Here is an 18,366-nt window from a genome sequence, read left to right as displayed (position 1 = left end):
CAGTGCTTTCTTTACCCACATCTTGCTTGCTTCTAATGGATTCAGAAAGGGGAACAATGGTGGTTTTACTTACAGCATAAGGGCTTTGAGTCACAGCATAGTTCTTAGTCATTTAAGTTTATAAGAATACAAGATTTTTCCAATATGCAAGTAAGTTCTGCTAATCTTTTAGAAAAAAAGGGAAAGACAAAGCATGTGGAGCCACAGAAATCTATCAGAGGAGGATTTTGTAGCCTCAGTACTTTCTGAGAAACTGAAAGAGGAGAACCCTTATCTACTTACAGGAATATGTGATGAACATTCAAGTTAAATTTTAATTAATTTTCATTTGCTAACTCCATGGTCAGAAAACTGATTTTGAATTCCAAGCAATGATAAAAAATTGAAAATCTACCCATTATGAGACCCTGTAAAAGCCTTCTAAAAGTTAGTCAGAAGGGATTTATGTAAAGCTAGTAATGTACCTTAATTAGGAGAACACATAAAATTATTCTTCCTAGGTCAGAGATGAAATTTCATTAACATTTGGAGAGATGGGGTATTTTTTCTATTTCTGTAGAGTAGAAAATCAATTAATTACAGTTAAATGGAAGGTTGTGATGTTGCTAGATACCCAGTAAAAGGGAAGAATCGGGCATTCTTACATCTGTGCCATATTTCACCTACTAAACATAGCTTTCAGGATTTTAGCTAATTCTTGCTGTCTTCAATGGACAGTCTCTGTCTGCCTTTGTCTCTCTTTCTGCTTTTTTTCATCCATTTCTGTGAGTAAATAGAACCAACATTAACAGCAGTAGACCGGTTTTCTTGATTAGCTTTTAGAAAATTATCTCATCATGGTCCCCAAAGAAAGGGGCACCCTGAGATACTAGTGGAAGAACTCCATGGTATATTCGGGTTATTTTGCAAACTGTATGTGGGTGAGTACCAACAGAGTACAAGAATAGTCATGTGTCAAATGATGGCTGGCCTTGCTGGTCACAAGTATGGTCAAGATGATGGACAGGTTTGCCAAGAGCCTAGATGTGATTTCCTTGAAGTTCTGCCTGGAGCGAGCATTAAAACTATGATTTTGAATAAAATACTCTCTGTTCACCCACTCTTTTGTGTGTGTTTTCATCCAGATGGGGAGAATTCTGGCTGGTTCTGACTGAATCCTGCATGATACCCTAATGGTTCTCGCGCGGAGGTGTTCAGGTTGTCTGAGCTATGCTGGCAGTGCACAGCCTGGCTCTGTATGAAAACTGTTGTAAGACAAGGTTACTCACATCCATTTATATTCTGAGCTTGGCCCTGAAGTTATTTGGTGAATTTAACAGTGTCTGAAATAGGAGAAGTATTCTAGTCTATTATTACTATTACTGTTTAGTCTTTCCATTTTAATTAAGTAATTCTGGTAAAGTGGCATGTTCTACTTAGAGCCAAACAGGCAGTCCAGGACAGCACATTGTTTAATTAGCGTTGGATGCATTTTGAAAAAGTACTCAACCCTGGAGGAAGGGTACTTGGAAAAAAGATAGGATTGTGTCGTCACACTGGAAAAATTCTCACAAGGAAATGAGTCATTAACCTATCCTAGTGTTTTGCACAATCACTGTCATTGTGGTTGAGCCAGGAGTGTCCCTACCTGTGAGTTGGTACGAATATTTGAGTTTCAGGTAATGACTGGACACTGAATCTGTTGTAACTCAAACAGAGCAGAAGTATGAATTTGCATGCTTTAAATAGGTAAGAGTGATTAAAATAGCACTTTGGTGATGGGGTTAAAAAAATCCCTAGAGGTAAAAAGTTAATTTGTTCAGCTGGTATGAATGATTGCTTCCAAGTTTTATTGTATGGCAAGCAGTATTTGAGATTTGGCCATGTTGGTACATGATCAGCGTAGCTGGGCCACCTTTCCAGCTTGCACCAGCAAGTTAATGATAATTGATGTAACAATTAGTAGTAGGTGCTCTGTTGGTTATTTCTGTAGACCTCCATAACTCTGCATTATTTACTGCAAAGCTTTTACTTTTTATACACAGTATTTTGGTTAATAGTGTGTTAAACTCTTAAAATGTTGGTGTTCTTCTGCAGTTTACTGGTGTTCACATGCTCTCATGGGATGTTGATAAAATTTTTCAGGCGTCAAAAATAATCCCTAACTAGTCTATATAAGACTGATTGCTGAGAGTTTCTCTTAAAAATGAACTCCCTGCATGTCCTGAGTGGAACTGCAATTAGCATAAAAATCCTTTCCATCAAGTCTGTCCTACATACTGCCATATATGTGTTTGTAAACAGCAAAGTAAGAGTTAAGTACATCTAGATATCTGGTGCAGATGACAATAAGAACTTTCAGAGGTCTGTATAGATAAATATCTAAACGCATAAAAACCCACTCTCTGGTGATCATAATTTCATACTTTTTCTGTTTTATTTAGGACTGTTTGTAAATTAGTAGTTTTGCCAGAAGCTTGAAGAAGTTGGGTGGTTTTTTTGTTTGTAGGCTGTGGGATTTTTTAAATAACTGTGGTACTCTGCCAGAAGTGCTAGTACTGTCCTTGGAGAGAGCAAAAGTCTTTTTCTAATTTTTTTTTCCATTTCTCAGTCCATTCATTGCTGGTTGTGTGGTTGCTGTATTCACAGTTGTGTTTTGTGGGAAACGGGGAATGATTTTTAACGTTGTTTTTTTTTTTCCTCATTTTTCTTTTTATAACTCTGTTTTCAGAATTCCCCACTCTACCAGTACCTGCAGGATTTGGGCCACACGGATTTTGAAGTATGCTCGTCAGCGTCGCAGAAGGCGGAGCAATGTGCAGCAGCGGAAAAAGAGCGGACTGTGCGTGCCGCCCAGAAAGTGAGCGCTCTCCTGTTCCTGAGTATTCATCTTCTCAAAAGAGAACTACATTGCTTCACAAATAGGCAAAATCAGTATAAAGATAAATCTCTTACTGTATTTAGAAAAAACAAAGGGGAAAAACCCGAACAATAAACCACAGCTAGTTGTCATATCTTGTCTACAAATGTGTTTGGAAATTCGTGGTTAATCAGTATAGTTTGGAGTGTTTCTTTGCACTTATGTAAACTAGGGAAGCAAGAGACTTTGATAAATAATTTTTTGGGTGTTGTAAATTATCTTATTTAGTGGATATCGTTATGTTAGTGTAGCATGACATTCTGGGAATAGAACCTGTAATTTTCTGGAACAGGGTATTTATAGTTCCCAGCCCTTCTCAGGCATTCAGTTGCTAAGTATAGCTTTGTCTGTGACAAAGCACATTAAGAAAGAGGATTTCTGGGAAGTATAAATGCAATAACCAATCTGAATGAGATAGTAGAATTGTGCTTAGGGTGTGGTAATTTTCTAACAGTAACAGCTGACAAGAATCATCAACTAATTAGCTCAGAATTCTTCATTCTCTATCCTTTTAAGTAAAGGCTTGGGGACTTTTTTAAACATTTTTGTATTAAAACTGTGATTGAGAATTTGACCATTTAGCACCTACTATGGCTACACATTTTTTGTTTTCCTTATTAAAAATCAATTCTTTTTTACTGTTACTGGTAGTTTAGAGGCAATGTGATTCAGATGAGGAACTCTGGAGTGGGCGAGAAAATTCTTCTTTTGAGACAGCTGATGTAGGAAACTCTTTGCAGCAAATCTATTGAAAAATTAGTAGTCAGTCGGTCTTCTCCTTTAGCACTTAGATGGAGCCTGGGAAGAGCAGTAATTTTCTCCCTACCTCTTTCACATTCACAGTGGAGAGTTCAAATTACAGTGAATGTGCTCCAACTATGTGCTAAGCCAGGAGGAAAGAGGTGCCATGTGGACTTCTCTGTCCTGGTCACTGCAGGCTGAGTGGGGCAGTGCCTCAGGTAGGAACCCAAACCAAGCATCCATGCCTTGATGCGTTTCCTCTGAAGAGTTGTCATTTCTTTCTCCTCTCTCACCACTATCTGTGGTAGTTTCCATCTTGCCTGCTATGGCTTTTAACCTACTGCAGCTCAGTTTTCCTGTTGCTCATTTCTGCTTTATTTCTCATCTGCCATCTTCAAATCAGAGGTCCACAGCCCCTTTCCTCTTGTTTGTAACCTCTGCTGCAGAATGTTCCACTCTTCCAATTAGCTGGCAGTAAACATACTATTTTTCCCAAACACAGGCAATATGATATGGCACTGAGATGTCCAGAAGTTCTCCCTGCAGGTTTTGGTGGATGGGGACTCATATGACAAATGAGGAGAGCTGATGCTTTTGTTGGAGTCTTTTCTAAAAATAATGTCGTCTTAATGTATATCCTCTACTCAGTTCTCAGATACTTCAAAGAATTAGCCAAGTTAGTCACAGTTAGGCTTTGTTTCAACAATTCTTTTTCAGTTTTGTGTGTGTCACTCTGGTTCCTCATTTGTTTTAGGTCAGAAGCATTATTTTCTTGTGGGATTTTTAATCTGTTTTGCTCTCTGTGGGATCCTAGGTGGGATAAGATTCAGAAGTGTACAAATTTATGTGGATAACATAAATCCTTTTTTTTTTTCTGATATGAGGAAGAAGGTATGTTTTTTTGAAGTGTTGAGCATAATGTATTTGAAATGACTGACTTGTGCAGTCTTTGAAGTGGAAATTTGGAAGCTGCAGTGTGAAGCTTATTCATCTAGCGGTATTCAGAGAAGTGTTCATGGCTCATATTTTCATATAGTGATACTCATTTCAGCCACTCTGTACAGACTGTATAAACTCCCTTACACACTCATTAGTCCATTTGAAAAGACAGGGTAATAAAACATGAAACATTTTGCTTTGATCCTCAGTGCTGTTGGAGTCTCCTCATAGATAGATTGGTCATAGTTTCTGTTGCCTGTTGGGCAGCTGCGCTGCACACTGTGCTTCGTGTCCTCGATCCCAAGTTTCTGAGACTTGTAGTCCTTCCTATGGAAGTGTGCCATGTCTCCCTTCTCTCATGCCCCACTTTCTGATCAGGGATGACCATTAGATAAGATGCAGGGTGCATATCCATTGAGCAGACCAGTAAGTACCACTGCATGCCTAGCACATGGATTAGGCAGCCTGTAAAGAATAACCACCCTACATATGTCTGTCACGTATTGGCCTCATAAGCCACCAGCGTGCCTGTAGCAAATGTGGATAGAGCCTTCCCAAATCTTCGTTCGCGAAGCCCAGCCATGATGATGATGAAAGAATAACCACCCTACAATAAGAATCATTAAGTTTAGTACTGTTCAGCAGTGTTCTAGAGTTTACAGCTTTTCAAAGAGTTCAGCAATCATGGAGAAAAAAATTATGAAGGAGCTTCATTCAGAACTCCAGTTTCGTGTACTGAGGATTTGTGAGATTAACTGAGGGAAGGAGGAAAAGTGATTCTTGCTGCATCTCCATGTTTCCTTGGCTGGTTTTTCTAATGTAAGATTATTTTAAATTTAATGAATAAATTGATTTCTAGTTACTCTTGATGTGGACAGGTATTGCATTTGTAATAATGATTTCTTCTATAAGTGGTCACAGGGCAAGGCTGAATTTAACTCAAGCTTTAGCTCACAATTTTGTTTATTTTGAACTACCTTTGAAAATATTCATGGAAGTATTAGGTCTACTGCCCTTGCTTTTCAGAATTGTCAGCCGGCACTCACCATAACCCTCAAGAAACCACCTAAAAATATATTTTCCCTTTATAGCTATTGGCAGTTCTGTGGTGTATTTATGTTGAAGATACCTATTCTGACTTAGTTCAGGAAGACTTTAATTAAATGTTTGATTATTTATTTATTTATTTAAACGTTAAAATTTGTTCACTGTTAATTGAAAGTTAGGATGACATATTTCATTGGCTCATATTCTGTTCATTACTATGAAGTAATGCATGGACTGTCACTTAGCTGCATTACCTTATTTTGCATAGTTACATGGAATTCAGAAAAGCAGTATAATACTGTGTTCATGTATATAGTTTCCACCAAGTTTAATACAAAAGTGCCGTGGGATTAAGAATCTTAAAAGTGTTAAGATATACGGCTTTAAAAAGCCTCAAGTATTCTATTTTTTCCCCCTCCTTACCCCTCAAGCATTTTACACTTAATTTTATTGTGTTGGGAGCAAGTCCTCAAGTATTGTGTCAGATGTAGAAGTAATTCATCATGGTTTGCCTTGCAACTTGAAGGAAGTGAGTGTGTGAAAATAGGCTGTCCATTTCTTACAAATGCTAGGATGACGTTCACATTGTCTCATCACTGTCTAGACAAGGATACTTAGTGGAAATAAGGAAGAAACCTGTGTGTAATTTCTAGTGATAAAATGCCATAGGTTCTTCCTACTGCTGTTCCAGTACCAGTTTGGGAGCGTTAACACTTTTCTTTTGTAATCTGATGTCAGAAAGTCTGTTTTTGTCATTTGATTCCTGTGTCCCATTTTGGTAGAGTGTCTCAAAAGGAAAGAGAATGAGGGAGAGGCAGCTGACCATGCATTTAAAAAAGTAGACTGGATTTAGGAGGATCTGAGGCTTTGTTGAAACTTTTGTATGACATACAGGCAAATAATTTGCCTGTCCAGTCATTTCCTCAGTTGTACACAAGACTGTTATCATTTCCCTTCTCTCGGCCCTTGCTGGCCTAGTCTACTGAAATTATAAAATGTCTAGAAAATAAATGTCTTTTGACTTCTGCATATGTACCTACCCACAGTCCTAATATAAAATTATATTCTTCAAGGCTTAATGTAACTATGATCACAGGGGGTAGATGGTGTTCCATACTGATTCCTATTATATGGGTATCATTTTCCTTCGGTTCCGAAAAGCAAGTTTCCAAATGCCTTAAACACTTTATTAAAATAAAAATGTAAAAGACAGAGTATTGCTTTGTCTTTAAGATTGTTTCCTCCTCCTGTATTCAGTCAAGTAGGAACCCTATACAGCTGCAATCTGGTGACATGTAGCAAGAATTTGGCATGATAAAGATCTAGTTCGGGATCTTCGGGGAGTGAAAAAAACAAATCTGGGAAAAAAGGAGGTTCCTAGTGACTGATACAAATGTTTCTGTTGTGTCTTGCTGTCCTGCCAAACAGAGCATGTGGTTCAGGCTTAAGAAAGACAAGCATCCATTGAATTTGAAGCACATCTTAAATAGTTCTCAAGGTGTGGTTTTGGTGGTGTTTTGGGGGTTTTTTTAATCAGAATATGGTCTTAATGAACATTGAGCTGAAAAGCTGTAAAGGTATTTCAAGGCTCTGTTCTGGAGACTGGTGAAATGCCAGGCTCCCATCTGATGGAGTATAGAGATGTGATTAAGCACAGTAATTATAGGTGCAGTGTTTCTGGCTGTACTAATCTCTGGAGAAAGTTACAGCTAAAATTCTGGTCTCTAGACCTGTTTTCTGGAATGAAATCCTATTTGGGTAATTCTGCTTGATCTTTAAGGAATGTATCTTTTCCCGTTTACACCTTTCCTTTCTCAGTCATTTTCCTAGACTGCTGTGCATATCTGCATGTTTAAATTAATTGTACTGTCACACTTTATCCCATCTTAGGTATGATAATATTTCATCACTAGAACAGAGCTGGTGCTGGAGACAGAGGATTGTGTTGGGGCTCAGTGCACAGCCCTCAGTGGCTGTGCAGGTGACCTGATGTGGGATGGCAGAGGGATCCATCCTTTGCCTAAGTGTAGGCCTCCCACCCCTTTAAATGCTAGTTCTGGATAGCTGCAAAGTATTTAATATGTAGCATTATCTTCTTCTGTAATGCACAGAATTTCTCTACAAAAGAGAAGTAGTCCTTAGAATTTTTTTTAGATTCAAATGAATGCACCTAAAATGTGCATGTCCTATGCTATTATTTTTTTTTTAATGTTAGGAGTTATACATCTTTGTTATTTAGTTTACAGAGGGTTTGACTGAGCGGTGTTCTAAAGTTGTAAGAAGAATGTTCCAGAAGCGTTGGCTACATGACCTGACTTGTGTGTTGGAGAAAGTTGTTTTACTTGTCAGTAACACTCCCAACGGGAATGCAGACTGTGAGACACTATTCCAAGGATCTGAATAATTTAGTGTGTTGCTGTACTCTACCGGGTCACAGCCCAAGACAGTGGGTTGTCTTGGTTTGTGTTTTCAAGCTCTGACATGCCTGTTGAGGGTTTACGCAAGCCGGGATTTTTATTTTTTAAACTAAAACATGGAGAATAAACTGAAAGATTACTTACGTAGCACACTAGTTTTTTTTTTCAGTAACTCCACAGTTTAGTTTAGTAAGCTGGTAGCAGTTTAAAACTATTCTTGGTGTAGCTTTAAATGTTCATGATAGAAATCAGAAGACTTAAGAAAAGCTAAGCAGTTGAAAATGGTAGGCTTCAAGAGACATAATCTTAAATTAAATGGACAGTTCATTCTGTGCCCTGCTTTCAACGTACAAGGAAAAGGAATTCTGAATGGAGTATCTGTTTGAAATTCAAATGCAGAGCAAGACCTTTGTTTATGTAATTTCAATTTTCTACAAATTCTGATCAGAAAATTTTGTTTTCTTTTGCACCACTGTACAAGATCGTTGGAGGATAATCTGGTGTTGCAGTTTGTGCCATTCTTCCAATTTATGTCATTGTGCTTGAGCAACATCAAAATAGAATCACTTGGATTTATTCCATATTCTTTAAGTGTGAATTGCTGGAATAGCTCCCCCTAATAAGCCACAATGGTGTCAGTGTATTGGGGAGAGCTATCATTATGAAATTCATGCTATTGTTTTACCTCTCCACTGACCTAAAAACACTTCCTTTTGGCATAGGTCTGCAATTCTAACTATACACAGAAAGGTGAGACATATGTAAGAAACACTTGAGTTAGATTACCTAAGTGGGCACCAAATTAAGTTATTTCAAAAACTGTTGAAGCTTAAGGGCTTTAAGGTGACAATTTCTGATGCTGAAGCTGCTCTGGCTTGCTGTGCCAGACTTGTCACACTGCCTTTCAGAGGGCTGTCAGGCTGGTCATAGGGCTAACTGCAAAGCTCCAAGCTCATGTTGCTTGGGTTTCCCACCTTGTAGTTGTGGGGAAACCAAGAAAAAAAAACAGAAGAGGGGAATAAAAAAAGAAAAAAAACCAAACCCAAACCCAAAAAACCAAGAGGGAGAAACAGAAGCTGTCACCTTTTATACATTTAGCTATTAGAATCTGTATGGAGTTTTGTTTTTTTTATTTTGAAGAAGTATGCCACAAAACGTAAGCACTTCACAATCAATTTCTTTTGGCATGCATTTTGTTTGATTGTATTACATGTCAGCAGTCTGAAGATTAAGAGGTAGGGCCTAAGAATTCATGAAATATATGTAAGTAAATATTTTGAAAAATACTTCCTGTCAGCTCAGTCTGAGGAAAGTAGATATACAGTGTGTGTCAAAAGCTGCTTCTTTTTTTCATTGGATGGCTGCAGACTGAAGCAAAATTGTGCATCTATTCAATTATAATCTGTCATGCATCATGTTTTAGGAAGATACATGAGTAAAATGTGTGATGACTGAGAGGGAGTCCCTCTAATTAAAGGCGTTTGAAGTTATGTTTACAGCTCAGACAAAAGTATGGATTTAGGTTGCAGGGGAAGCAGTATGGAGACAAAGGACCTGATAGCACACACTGGTTTGGACAGTTCCTCTTCTTACCCTCACCATTCCCTGTCTCTGTTCACAACTCCTCTGGAGCCTTGTTCTCAAGCTGCAGTGGGCTGTCCTCTCCCAGTCTTTTACTTTTTTTCAGCCCCTGTCAGCCATTTAATGTGTTGGCTTTTTATCCTCCAGGAGAGAGAAGGTCTTTCATATCAATGCAGTAGCTGCCAACTCGAGATCAAACTAATTCTAGCTGTAGTTATTTTTAACAGAACAACATAACAATCTATTATGCTCCAAATAGGTGGGGTTACTGAAAGCTTTATTTTATTCTCTTGTGTACAAGCAAGCTGACAGGAAGCAGATGTTCTCTTAGTGTACTGTGAAGTTAGGCCAGACACAGTAAGTGAAACTTCCTTACAGGTACTTGTGTTTGAGCTAACAAGAAAATCAAATGCAGAAGTAAAAGCATTGTATGTTGTTATTTATTTATTTTTGGCTTTGGAGGTTTTTTTGGTTTTTTTAATTGGAATAATTTCTGTTCCCTTCAGCAAGGCATCCTGTCAAAACTAGCTGAATTCTTTAGAAGCTGGTTTCCTTTTCCACAGTATAAGAAAAACGATGACATACTTCACCGACTGGTAAGTGATCACTTTTTTTATTTTTTCCATTTCCTTTCCTAATCCACAGGTCTTCCTGCTCCTCTAAGCAACATCTTTGGTCTGTATTGTTGGTTTTGGCTCTTAAGAGTTTTACTTTTTCTTCAGATAGTACTGATTCTGGTTTTCAGAGTTACTGTGCCAAACTGGGCACAAAAGGACAGGAACAGTATCAGGAGCCAGGGTGAAGATGTTCAAAATGTGGAAGAGAAGATAAAATATGTTAGAAATTAAAGCAGTTCTCGAAAGCTGAAAGGAGTTAACCTGCAGTGTAGGTATTCCCACTGGTGGAAGGCAGTGGGGAGATACTGACTGAGAAAGTCCTTATGTTGCAGCTTAGTGCCTTGCAGAGACTGCCTAAGACAGAAGGCTCTAGGGCTTCACCTGAGTATTGCTTCACCCTCTGTTTCAGCTTGTTGGCTCAGGCACAGCACCACTGCAGTGCAGCTGTACTAGCCCTGGACCCATCCTGGCCTCTTCGTTTCTGCGTTGCTGTCCACAGGGCTTCTGCATTTGGGGGAAGCAAAGGAAACTAGGGCACCTCCATTCTAATGCTTCAGAACAGTGCTGCCATTGAGCACAGACATCCGTGCAGCGCTCTGCCTGCAGGGAGTGGCCACATCGGTTCTCTGTGCTACCCATGTGCTCTCATTTCAGCAGTTCAGAAGCAGGTTGCGTGCCCCAACAGAGGTTGTATTCTCCTCCTCCTGGAGCCTGCAGGATCATTTAGGGCTTAAGTCAGCCTGTGTGGGTTAGAGACCTGAAGGGGGATAGTTCTACCCCAGTTCGTTAAAAGTAATTTTACGCTGCCTTCATACCTGTTCTCTGCAGCACCACTTTCTAGCCAGTTCAGTCTCCAGTCTGGGCTTGTCTCAGATCTGCTTTAACTTGTACCCAGCTGCTTCAGGCTTGCAAGTGTCACCTTAGTCAGACTGTTCCAGAATCTAGAATTTTGATTTTTTTTTTCTACTATGATGTAGGGTTGACATCTTAAAATATAGCTTCAAAAGAAAATTCTGAGCAACATGAGAAGTTAGGCGTTTCCATTTCTCAGAGAGTTCTGCCGAACCCAATTGCTATCTCTTCTCCTTTATCTCAGGAGAACAAAATTTCCTCTAAAATCTCTCATTAGTGATCTTTGATTGACTTTTTTCATCCTCCCTCTTCCCCTATGAATCAAAGGTATTATCTTAACAGCAATTTTCAGCCTTACTTTCTTGAGATGGAGGCATAACTGAAAAACATGGAGAACCTGTTTGTCCTGCTGCATACTACAAAGTAGGGTACTGAAATGACACAGGATGCGTTGGAGGAGGGCAGAGTTTTCTCTTGCACACAGTCCTGAAAAAAACATTTTCCGTTAAAAGTAGAATGCACATTATCTGAGGTGACATCAGTGTATGAAATTAAACTTTTAAACCACAGCTATCCTGTGGTTTCATAAAGAATCTCATTCTGTCAATGACAGAACTAAACAGATTTTGTACTGTGAAATGTAACACTTGTGTTAAAAGCTTCTGTTAGAGGATTTTCAGAAATATTCTCCTTTCTCTCCTGTAATTAGCTAGGTGCAAAGATGTACGTGTTCAGTGTTTGTTGGGGTTTGTTATGACATTCTTAAATTAAAATGTTTTGTATTATGGTTTGGTGCACTATGCTATGGGCTTCTCTGATGGACATATTTGTCTTCAAGAACTGCATATTTGACTTGAAGACCTATAGTAGGGGAAAAAGTAACAAATTATTATCATGGCATCAAATTCACAAGTAAGTAGCTCCCTAAAGTTTGCCTGGAGTTTATCAAGTGGGGGGTCTTCAGAGCCCCATGCTGTTTCTTGTTTGGATTGAGTTACCTTGGGAAAGGTACAAAATCCTGCAGGAGAGGACTTCATTGCCTTGGCCTGGGGCTTGAGTCTGGTGCTTTAACCCTACTGTTACTAAGTGTCCACAAGTGACTTTTTGTTGACTAATTTGCAATCTCTCTCTTTTTTTTCTCTGTTTTTTGTTTGTTAATGACATAAATAATGTCATGACATTTTAAAAAAAAAAGTGTTTACTGTTTCAATAATGATCTTCTAATAGATACAGGACCTCTCTGATTCTTATGCAAATGTATTGGCATACTCTGTGGCCTGTTTCCAGTTATTGTTACTATCTAGGTCAGATCACAAAGTCAGTGTCATGCATCCTGCAAGTCTGAACTGTTAGGTTGTATGTGAGTTTTTAAAGTTAAACAAGTTTAATAAAAATGAAGTAGCTACTTGTGATATATCTGAAACATTCCTGTACTCTTTGAGAATAGACTGTTGTCAGTAAAGTGTAGTGTCTGGGTGTTTTCCTTGTTCTGCTAACTTAATTTTAAGAATTTGCATATTCTTTACTAATGCCTGTTTTTTCTCCTGCCCGTTTGTGGTAAGGATGTTGGATTTCGAGTTGACACGCTCCGTACCATCCTGCAACAGGAAGTTCTGCTGCAGGAGGATGTGGAACTGATTGAGTTCCTTGACCCCAGTATCCTGTCTGCGGGGCAGTGTAAGCAACAGGAAAACAGACAGCTTCCAACACTGCGCTCCCTAGCAACTCCTAATATTTGGTATTGTATAGAGAGTATCTACCACTATATTCACTGAGAAACAAGCAAAAAATATATTGTATGTTCTTGAAATAAAATGCAGCATCAAAGTAACTGGTTTTTTCGCAGGTCCTTTGGTCCACTAGTCCCCAGACTTTTTATAAGAGTGTTTTGTTTCTTCAGGCGTTTTATTCAAAGAGTGAATTTTAATCTGAGATAGCTACTTGAACATGAATGGATACTTCCAAACTAATATATTCTATTAGGAAGAACTAACATGGTTGATTAATTCATTAATTTCTAAAGCTATACAAAGGTGATTTTGAGAAATGAGACACGATTGTGAGGACTGAATTGAAAAGTGGGTTTTTTGCTGTGGTCTTCATAAAATATGCTGCAAGGGGGAGAGGTGAGGTGGGATGTGCAATTAATTTTCAGATGTAGAATACCAGAAGAATAAACTAAAAACTATTTAAATAGGATGCATTGAAGTCAAGAAAGTTGTGTGGAATTGACTCAAGAATACTGAGGGGGCTGACTGCAGCATTATCTGAACAACTAGCACCTGTATTTGAAAAATAACAAGGCCAGTTGTTGTTTTCACAGAGTGTCTTGCTCAGAAACGGACAGGAATCAGTAGATAAAAATCTTATAACACAGCCCAGTGCTATTTTGTCATACGTATGTTAGAAAAATAGATAAAATTATTATAGTCAACCCCAACTGTTTAAGTTATGTCATTATTGATGTTCTCTGTCAAAAGAGAACGTTTGAACTAGATTTTTCTGGTCCTAGCATTATTCGGTTTCTTTAACTGTTCAGATGATAAAGTACACTTACAAAATAAGTGAATATTGCTCAACTTACAGATGACACCAAGTTTGTGTTTTCATAGACTAGAGGGTCAAAATTAGATTGGAGAAATACCTTGAAATCGATAGAAAAGTCAATAAAGACAAAAGTCTAATGCTGCACTTGGGAAGGAAAAGTTAAATTAATAAACACAAAGTGATGAATAATTGGATATGCAATACTATTCCAGAAAAGAAACTCGGATTGATAGTGTTAGGATGTGTAGAAGGTGGTTAGGAATGTGGGGATCAGTGTCATTTGTTCTGTTCATAAAAGGGAAAGATGTGAGGAAAAATAATGCAATTAATCTGCCAGTGATTCAGACTGAACTTGGGGGAAATCTTTTGAACTCTACGGATACTCATGAGTTGGAATGGCTCTCTGCACGGGTTGTGAAGTCTCATCTTTGGTCTGTCCATGGTGATCTGGGCTAACCAGAAACTGAAAATGGACAAAGTGAGCTCTTATATCCCTTTTAGTCTTTTAATTGTTGTGATTTATTTTTTTCATTTACCAAGGAAGTTAGAGACTGTGTGTCTGTCCCTTTTAAAGGGACTATTTTGGACTATTTTAACCCTGGACTATTTTAACCCTGGACCTCTACTATTTTAACCCTGGACCTATCAGGAGCCAGTAGCCCTGAAGAGTTAACACTTGTAAAGCTTGTTGTTGAAATTTGCCCACAAAGCCATCCAGAAAATAGAAACCCAGAGACCATGTCTTATTTTAGAAATGGAAAAATATTCCTTGTGAATACTTCCAAATCTAAATGCAGGATACATTAAGCTTACGTACAGCTTTATGGCGTAAAGAAAGTGAATATTTTTCATTGAAAAAATTCTGAAAAACTGTAGTTGAAACGCACCTTGAAGCCAATATCCCATCCATCTCTGTGAAGATTGTAATTATTTTGCAAAACTGTAATATATATGAAACACAGTGTATTTTTTAGCAGTTATTTGTGTTGAATTTTTCTAGAAAAAAGAATAACTGTGAAGTTTTTGAAATGTCCTTTAGAAATAACTGAACTGAGATACTAGGAACTCTGTTCTTCAAGGATTTTCAAAAGCTGCCAAATTATTTAAAATGACTATTCAAGCCATATTTATAAAAATGTGTTAAAAACTAGTGGTGCGTTGGTGTCCAAGTTAAATGAGTCAGACTCTAGAAAAAATACATCTGGCATTACTTGAGGGATTTGCTACCAAAAGAAACATGCCCTTCCCTGCTGTACTCTTGAACCTGGAAGTACAGATATTACGGTTCCTACATGCCCCGGCTTATAATTCTGATTAGTCAGGTTTTTTCTTTTTCTATTTTCTTTTCTTTTTCTTCTTCCTTTTTTTTTTTTTTAAGTCACATGTAAGAGAAACTGACCTTTCAAAGTGGTATATTATTCTTTTACTCATGCTATAAAAAGCTGGAGAAATGTTTCCTTAGAGTATACCAAGCATGTAATATCATGTACATATTCATCTAAGTCTGCTACTAGCGTAGTTTTTGGTGTTCACAGCTCCCTTCAGGACCTACATAAAAGCCCTACATAAGGTGTTGTAATCCTAAATGTAACTGAAAATTTGGGGATTTTTTTACCTCTTGTTTGGCCTCAGGAATCTGTGGTTGATGATACTTTCTCTGCTTGCAGGGATGTTTCGCTGTTTCTTGCCTTTGTAAGTGCACTGCTTATGCTTCCTTCGTGGTGGAAGGAATCATCGTGGCTGCTGTGGGGACTAGTTCTGCTTGTCTATGCAGTCTTTAGAGTATGGGGCACATGGAGGACAGCCAAGCTGCAAATGTCCCTGCGAAAATACTGTATCCAGCTGGAAGAAACAGTGGCAAATAGCCGAGCTTTTACTAATCTCGTGAGGAAAGCTCTACGACTCATTCAAGAGACTGAAGTAATTTCCAGAGGATTTACCCTGTGAGTCTGTATTTCAATTTATTTAATACACAGATCCATTCAAACCTGTTGTCTTCTAAAATTGTCTTGTTACACTGTCTCCTGTAACAAGTGGAATTACTGAAAAACAGTACTTAAAGGTTTTTGTTTACATAAAATAGTATAATTGCAATTCATACTAAAAGAATGAATTCTAACAACTCAGTGTTAAAACCCTGCATCCTGAAGGTGGATTAGGTCTCACAAAACTCATATGTCTTTGAAATCTACTGCTCTACTAGCAATGAAATACACAAAGAAATGGATCTTGAACTAATTCAGTTAATGATTTTGGGAAGTCATTTAGAGAGTTGGTTGTTTGAGATTTTTTTTTTTTCTTATGTTACCAAATATATGTAAATAAACTGATCTGCAAGTAATCATTCATAGTTTAGAAAACAAGATAACATGAAAACCATTCTATTTTTATTTAACAAATAACAGTCTGAAGTAGTGAGAACAAAGTAATCAGCAGGACCATCAAAGGTCATTTCCCACCTCAAATAAAGTTAATATTACTCTTTTTTCTTGCATACAATTGTTGAAATGTTTAGCTTCTTAAATTAGTTACTGTTGAATTTGCCTCTCTCACTTAAGAGGTGTGAAAGTGTTTCTGATTACTTAGCTCTTGTAGTGATTTGGTAAGTTTTGCTTGTTTGCTATGTGAAAGGACATCAGAACGTGTTCAGCGTATGCAATGATTCCAAAGCCAAGAGGCCTGCTTCGTGCACTCTCATTGGCATGGATGCTTTTCCCTTTGTAACCACCTGTGGTGAGATACATACCTGTGCCAGTTAGACTTAAGGCTAAAGGAGGTGGGAAACGCCAACACCTAAAATACAGTTGACTTCTTTCTAAAAACAATAAAACATTCCCTTGCATGCACCAAGAAGTTGTTTGTTCGTGCCAGACCAACTATTCTGCATTCAGGCACATGTTCTTACATGCAAGCTTGAAACTGTAGACTTGAAATTTTGGATTAATTTTCTAGCTTGAGATACCTTCAGTGTGCTTCATTGAAGAAACGTTTCGTTCTCCCTTCGGAATGCATAAGCATGTATTCAGTCTGCCTAGCTATGTGTTTTGTTTTGATCTGGGTTTTTTGCTGAAGAAGCATATAGTTAAGCAATAGGCAGTCTTATCTTTGCAAACGGGTTCTTAAAAGAAATTATTGTTAGGGCTTGTCCAAATTACAGATGAGAAAAACATTTGGATTTTTGCCTAAGTTTAAGCAAACGAACTTCTGGTCAATGTCTAAATTGCTGCTGCCTTGTTCTTCTACTACATTTCTTAGATAACAGATTAACAAAAAACAGACTGGTCTTTAAGCTGATGCTTGATCTAATAGCCTCTTTACTTAAAACTTTGGCAAACTTTTCAAAAGACTTTGGAGTATGGATGGAGTGGGAGAAGTCTGACTGACATCCTCATTGGAACAATTGTACAGTATAAAGAAGTCAGTGCTGTACAAGTTTTGGTTTGGTTTGGCCTGGAGGAAGTTCTAACTCCAGTGTCCTTTCCTACATCCACATATGCAAGAGATGCTGCTGCACAGATCAATGAGAAATTCTTTGCTTGAGGTAGCACTTTGTATATGATCCAAAAAACTAGTTCTCTCTTTTTTCTTCTAGAATTTTGCAACAATAAACCTCAGCAGAACAAAGTTTAGTATGATCTCCTGTAGTAATCTTGTCAGAATCTTAGTGCTTGTTCAGAGTCACGTGGCAATAGAAATGGTTGCACCTGAAACATTAATGAGTATTGTCTTGTGTTATTTTACATCCTTAAAGAATGAGAGTTCAATCAGGTAGTGCAGCATCCTGGTCAGTGACACATAGGCAAGTGTTTTAAGGTACTGCTAGCTCAGCATAATTTGGACTTTGCATTAATCATATTGTGAATGGAAAGATACTGAAGCTGACAAATAGTACCAAGTTCAGATTTTGACTAGCTCTTCTTAGCTAAACTGTGATAGGGCAAGTCCAGGTCTGCAGCTGAAGTTCCTTGTGCTCGTGGTTTTCTTCCCCATGGCACCATCCATTGCTATTTTTGTAGGCTAAATTATATATGCTTTGAAATATCTATGGTTTTTGGTTTATTATACCCTATTTGCCCCTTATTAATTGATATTGGACTGTCTCTGTAAATGTTAGATTATTTCTGATGAGGTTTTGGTTGGTCATCACTAGTTCAGTATTTACTACTGTGTGGTAGTGACTGCTATACTCAAATATTATTCAATTTTGCCTTCATTCCCCTCCCACCCAATAAAACTCACAGCAGCCATATAGAATAGGAACTGAGAACTTGAGCAGGGAGCTTAGACTAGATAATTTCCATTGGTCCCTCCCAACCTTAACTGTTCTGGGATTCTATAATCCTGTCGGGCTTTTCTTATATTAGCTACCCTCAAAGATATTCTGTTTCCAGAATGGCCTTCAGAAGTGTTTAGCGCTGCTGGTGGTGTTTCAGGTGGGCCTACTCGTACAAGCTCTGCGATGCAGAGATGGCCAAGATCTCACCTGGGTAATTTGGATTACAGAAATTGTGTAGCAAAGGTTAGGCAATGCTCTACTCAGGCAGAAAGGCAGTATTTCTGTCTAATTGCTTCACTTGTAATTAGACAAATGAAGCCTGATCATGGATTGCAGCCTGGAATTTCTGCAGCGTAATGAAAGTATGTCCACTGTCTTGCACATTATAAATGAGAACTGAAGGAATATATAATGAAAGGCTGCAGCAATAAGCAGCAAATATTTATTCCC

The 18,366-nt window shown here is 38.1% G+C and overlaps 1 protein-coding gene across 5 annotated transcripts in view; it reads left to right on the top strand.

The window, feature by feature from the left end:
- The window catches only part of VEZT (vezatin, adherens junctions transmembrane protein), a 65,274-nt gene that overhangs the window by 12,140 nt on the left and 34,768 nt on the right, over positions 1-18,366 (top strand). For all 5 annotated transcript variants that reach the window (XM_064655427.1, XM_064655425.1, XM_064655426.1 and 2 more), the window contains exons 2-5: positions 2,711-2,839; positions 10,131-10,220; positions 12,656-12,831; positions 15,308-15,583. In XM_064655427.1, the coding sequence (XP_064511497.1) occupies positions 2,711-2,839; positions 10,131-10,220; positions 12,656-12,831; positions 15,308-15,583 (671 nt within the window). The remainder of the gene's footprint in view (positions 1-2,710; positions 2,840-10,130; positions 10,221-12,655; positions 12,832-15,307; positions 15,584-18,366) is intronic.

This window comes from Pseudopipra pipra, chromosome 5 (assembly GCF_036250125.1).
Source record: "Pseudopipra pipra isolate bDixPip1 chromosome 5, bDixPip1.hap1, whole genome shotgun sequence".
Taxonomy (NCBI): Eukaryota; Metazoa; Chordata; class Aves; order Passeriformes; family Pipridae; genus Pseudopipra; species Pseudopipra pipra.
This window is presented reverse-complemented; position numbering and strand designations above follow the sequence as displayed.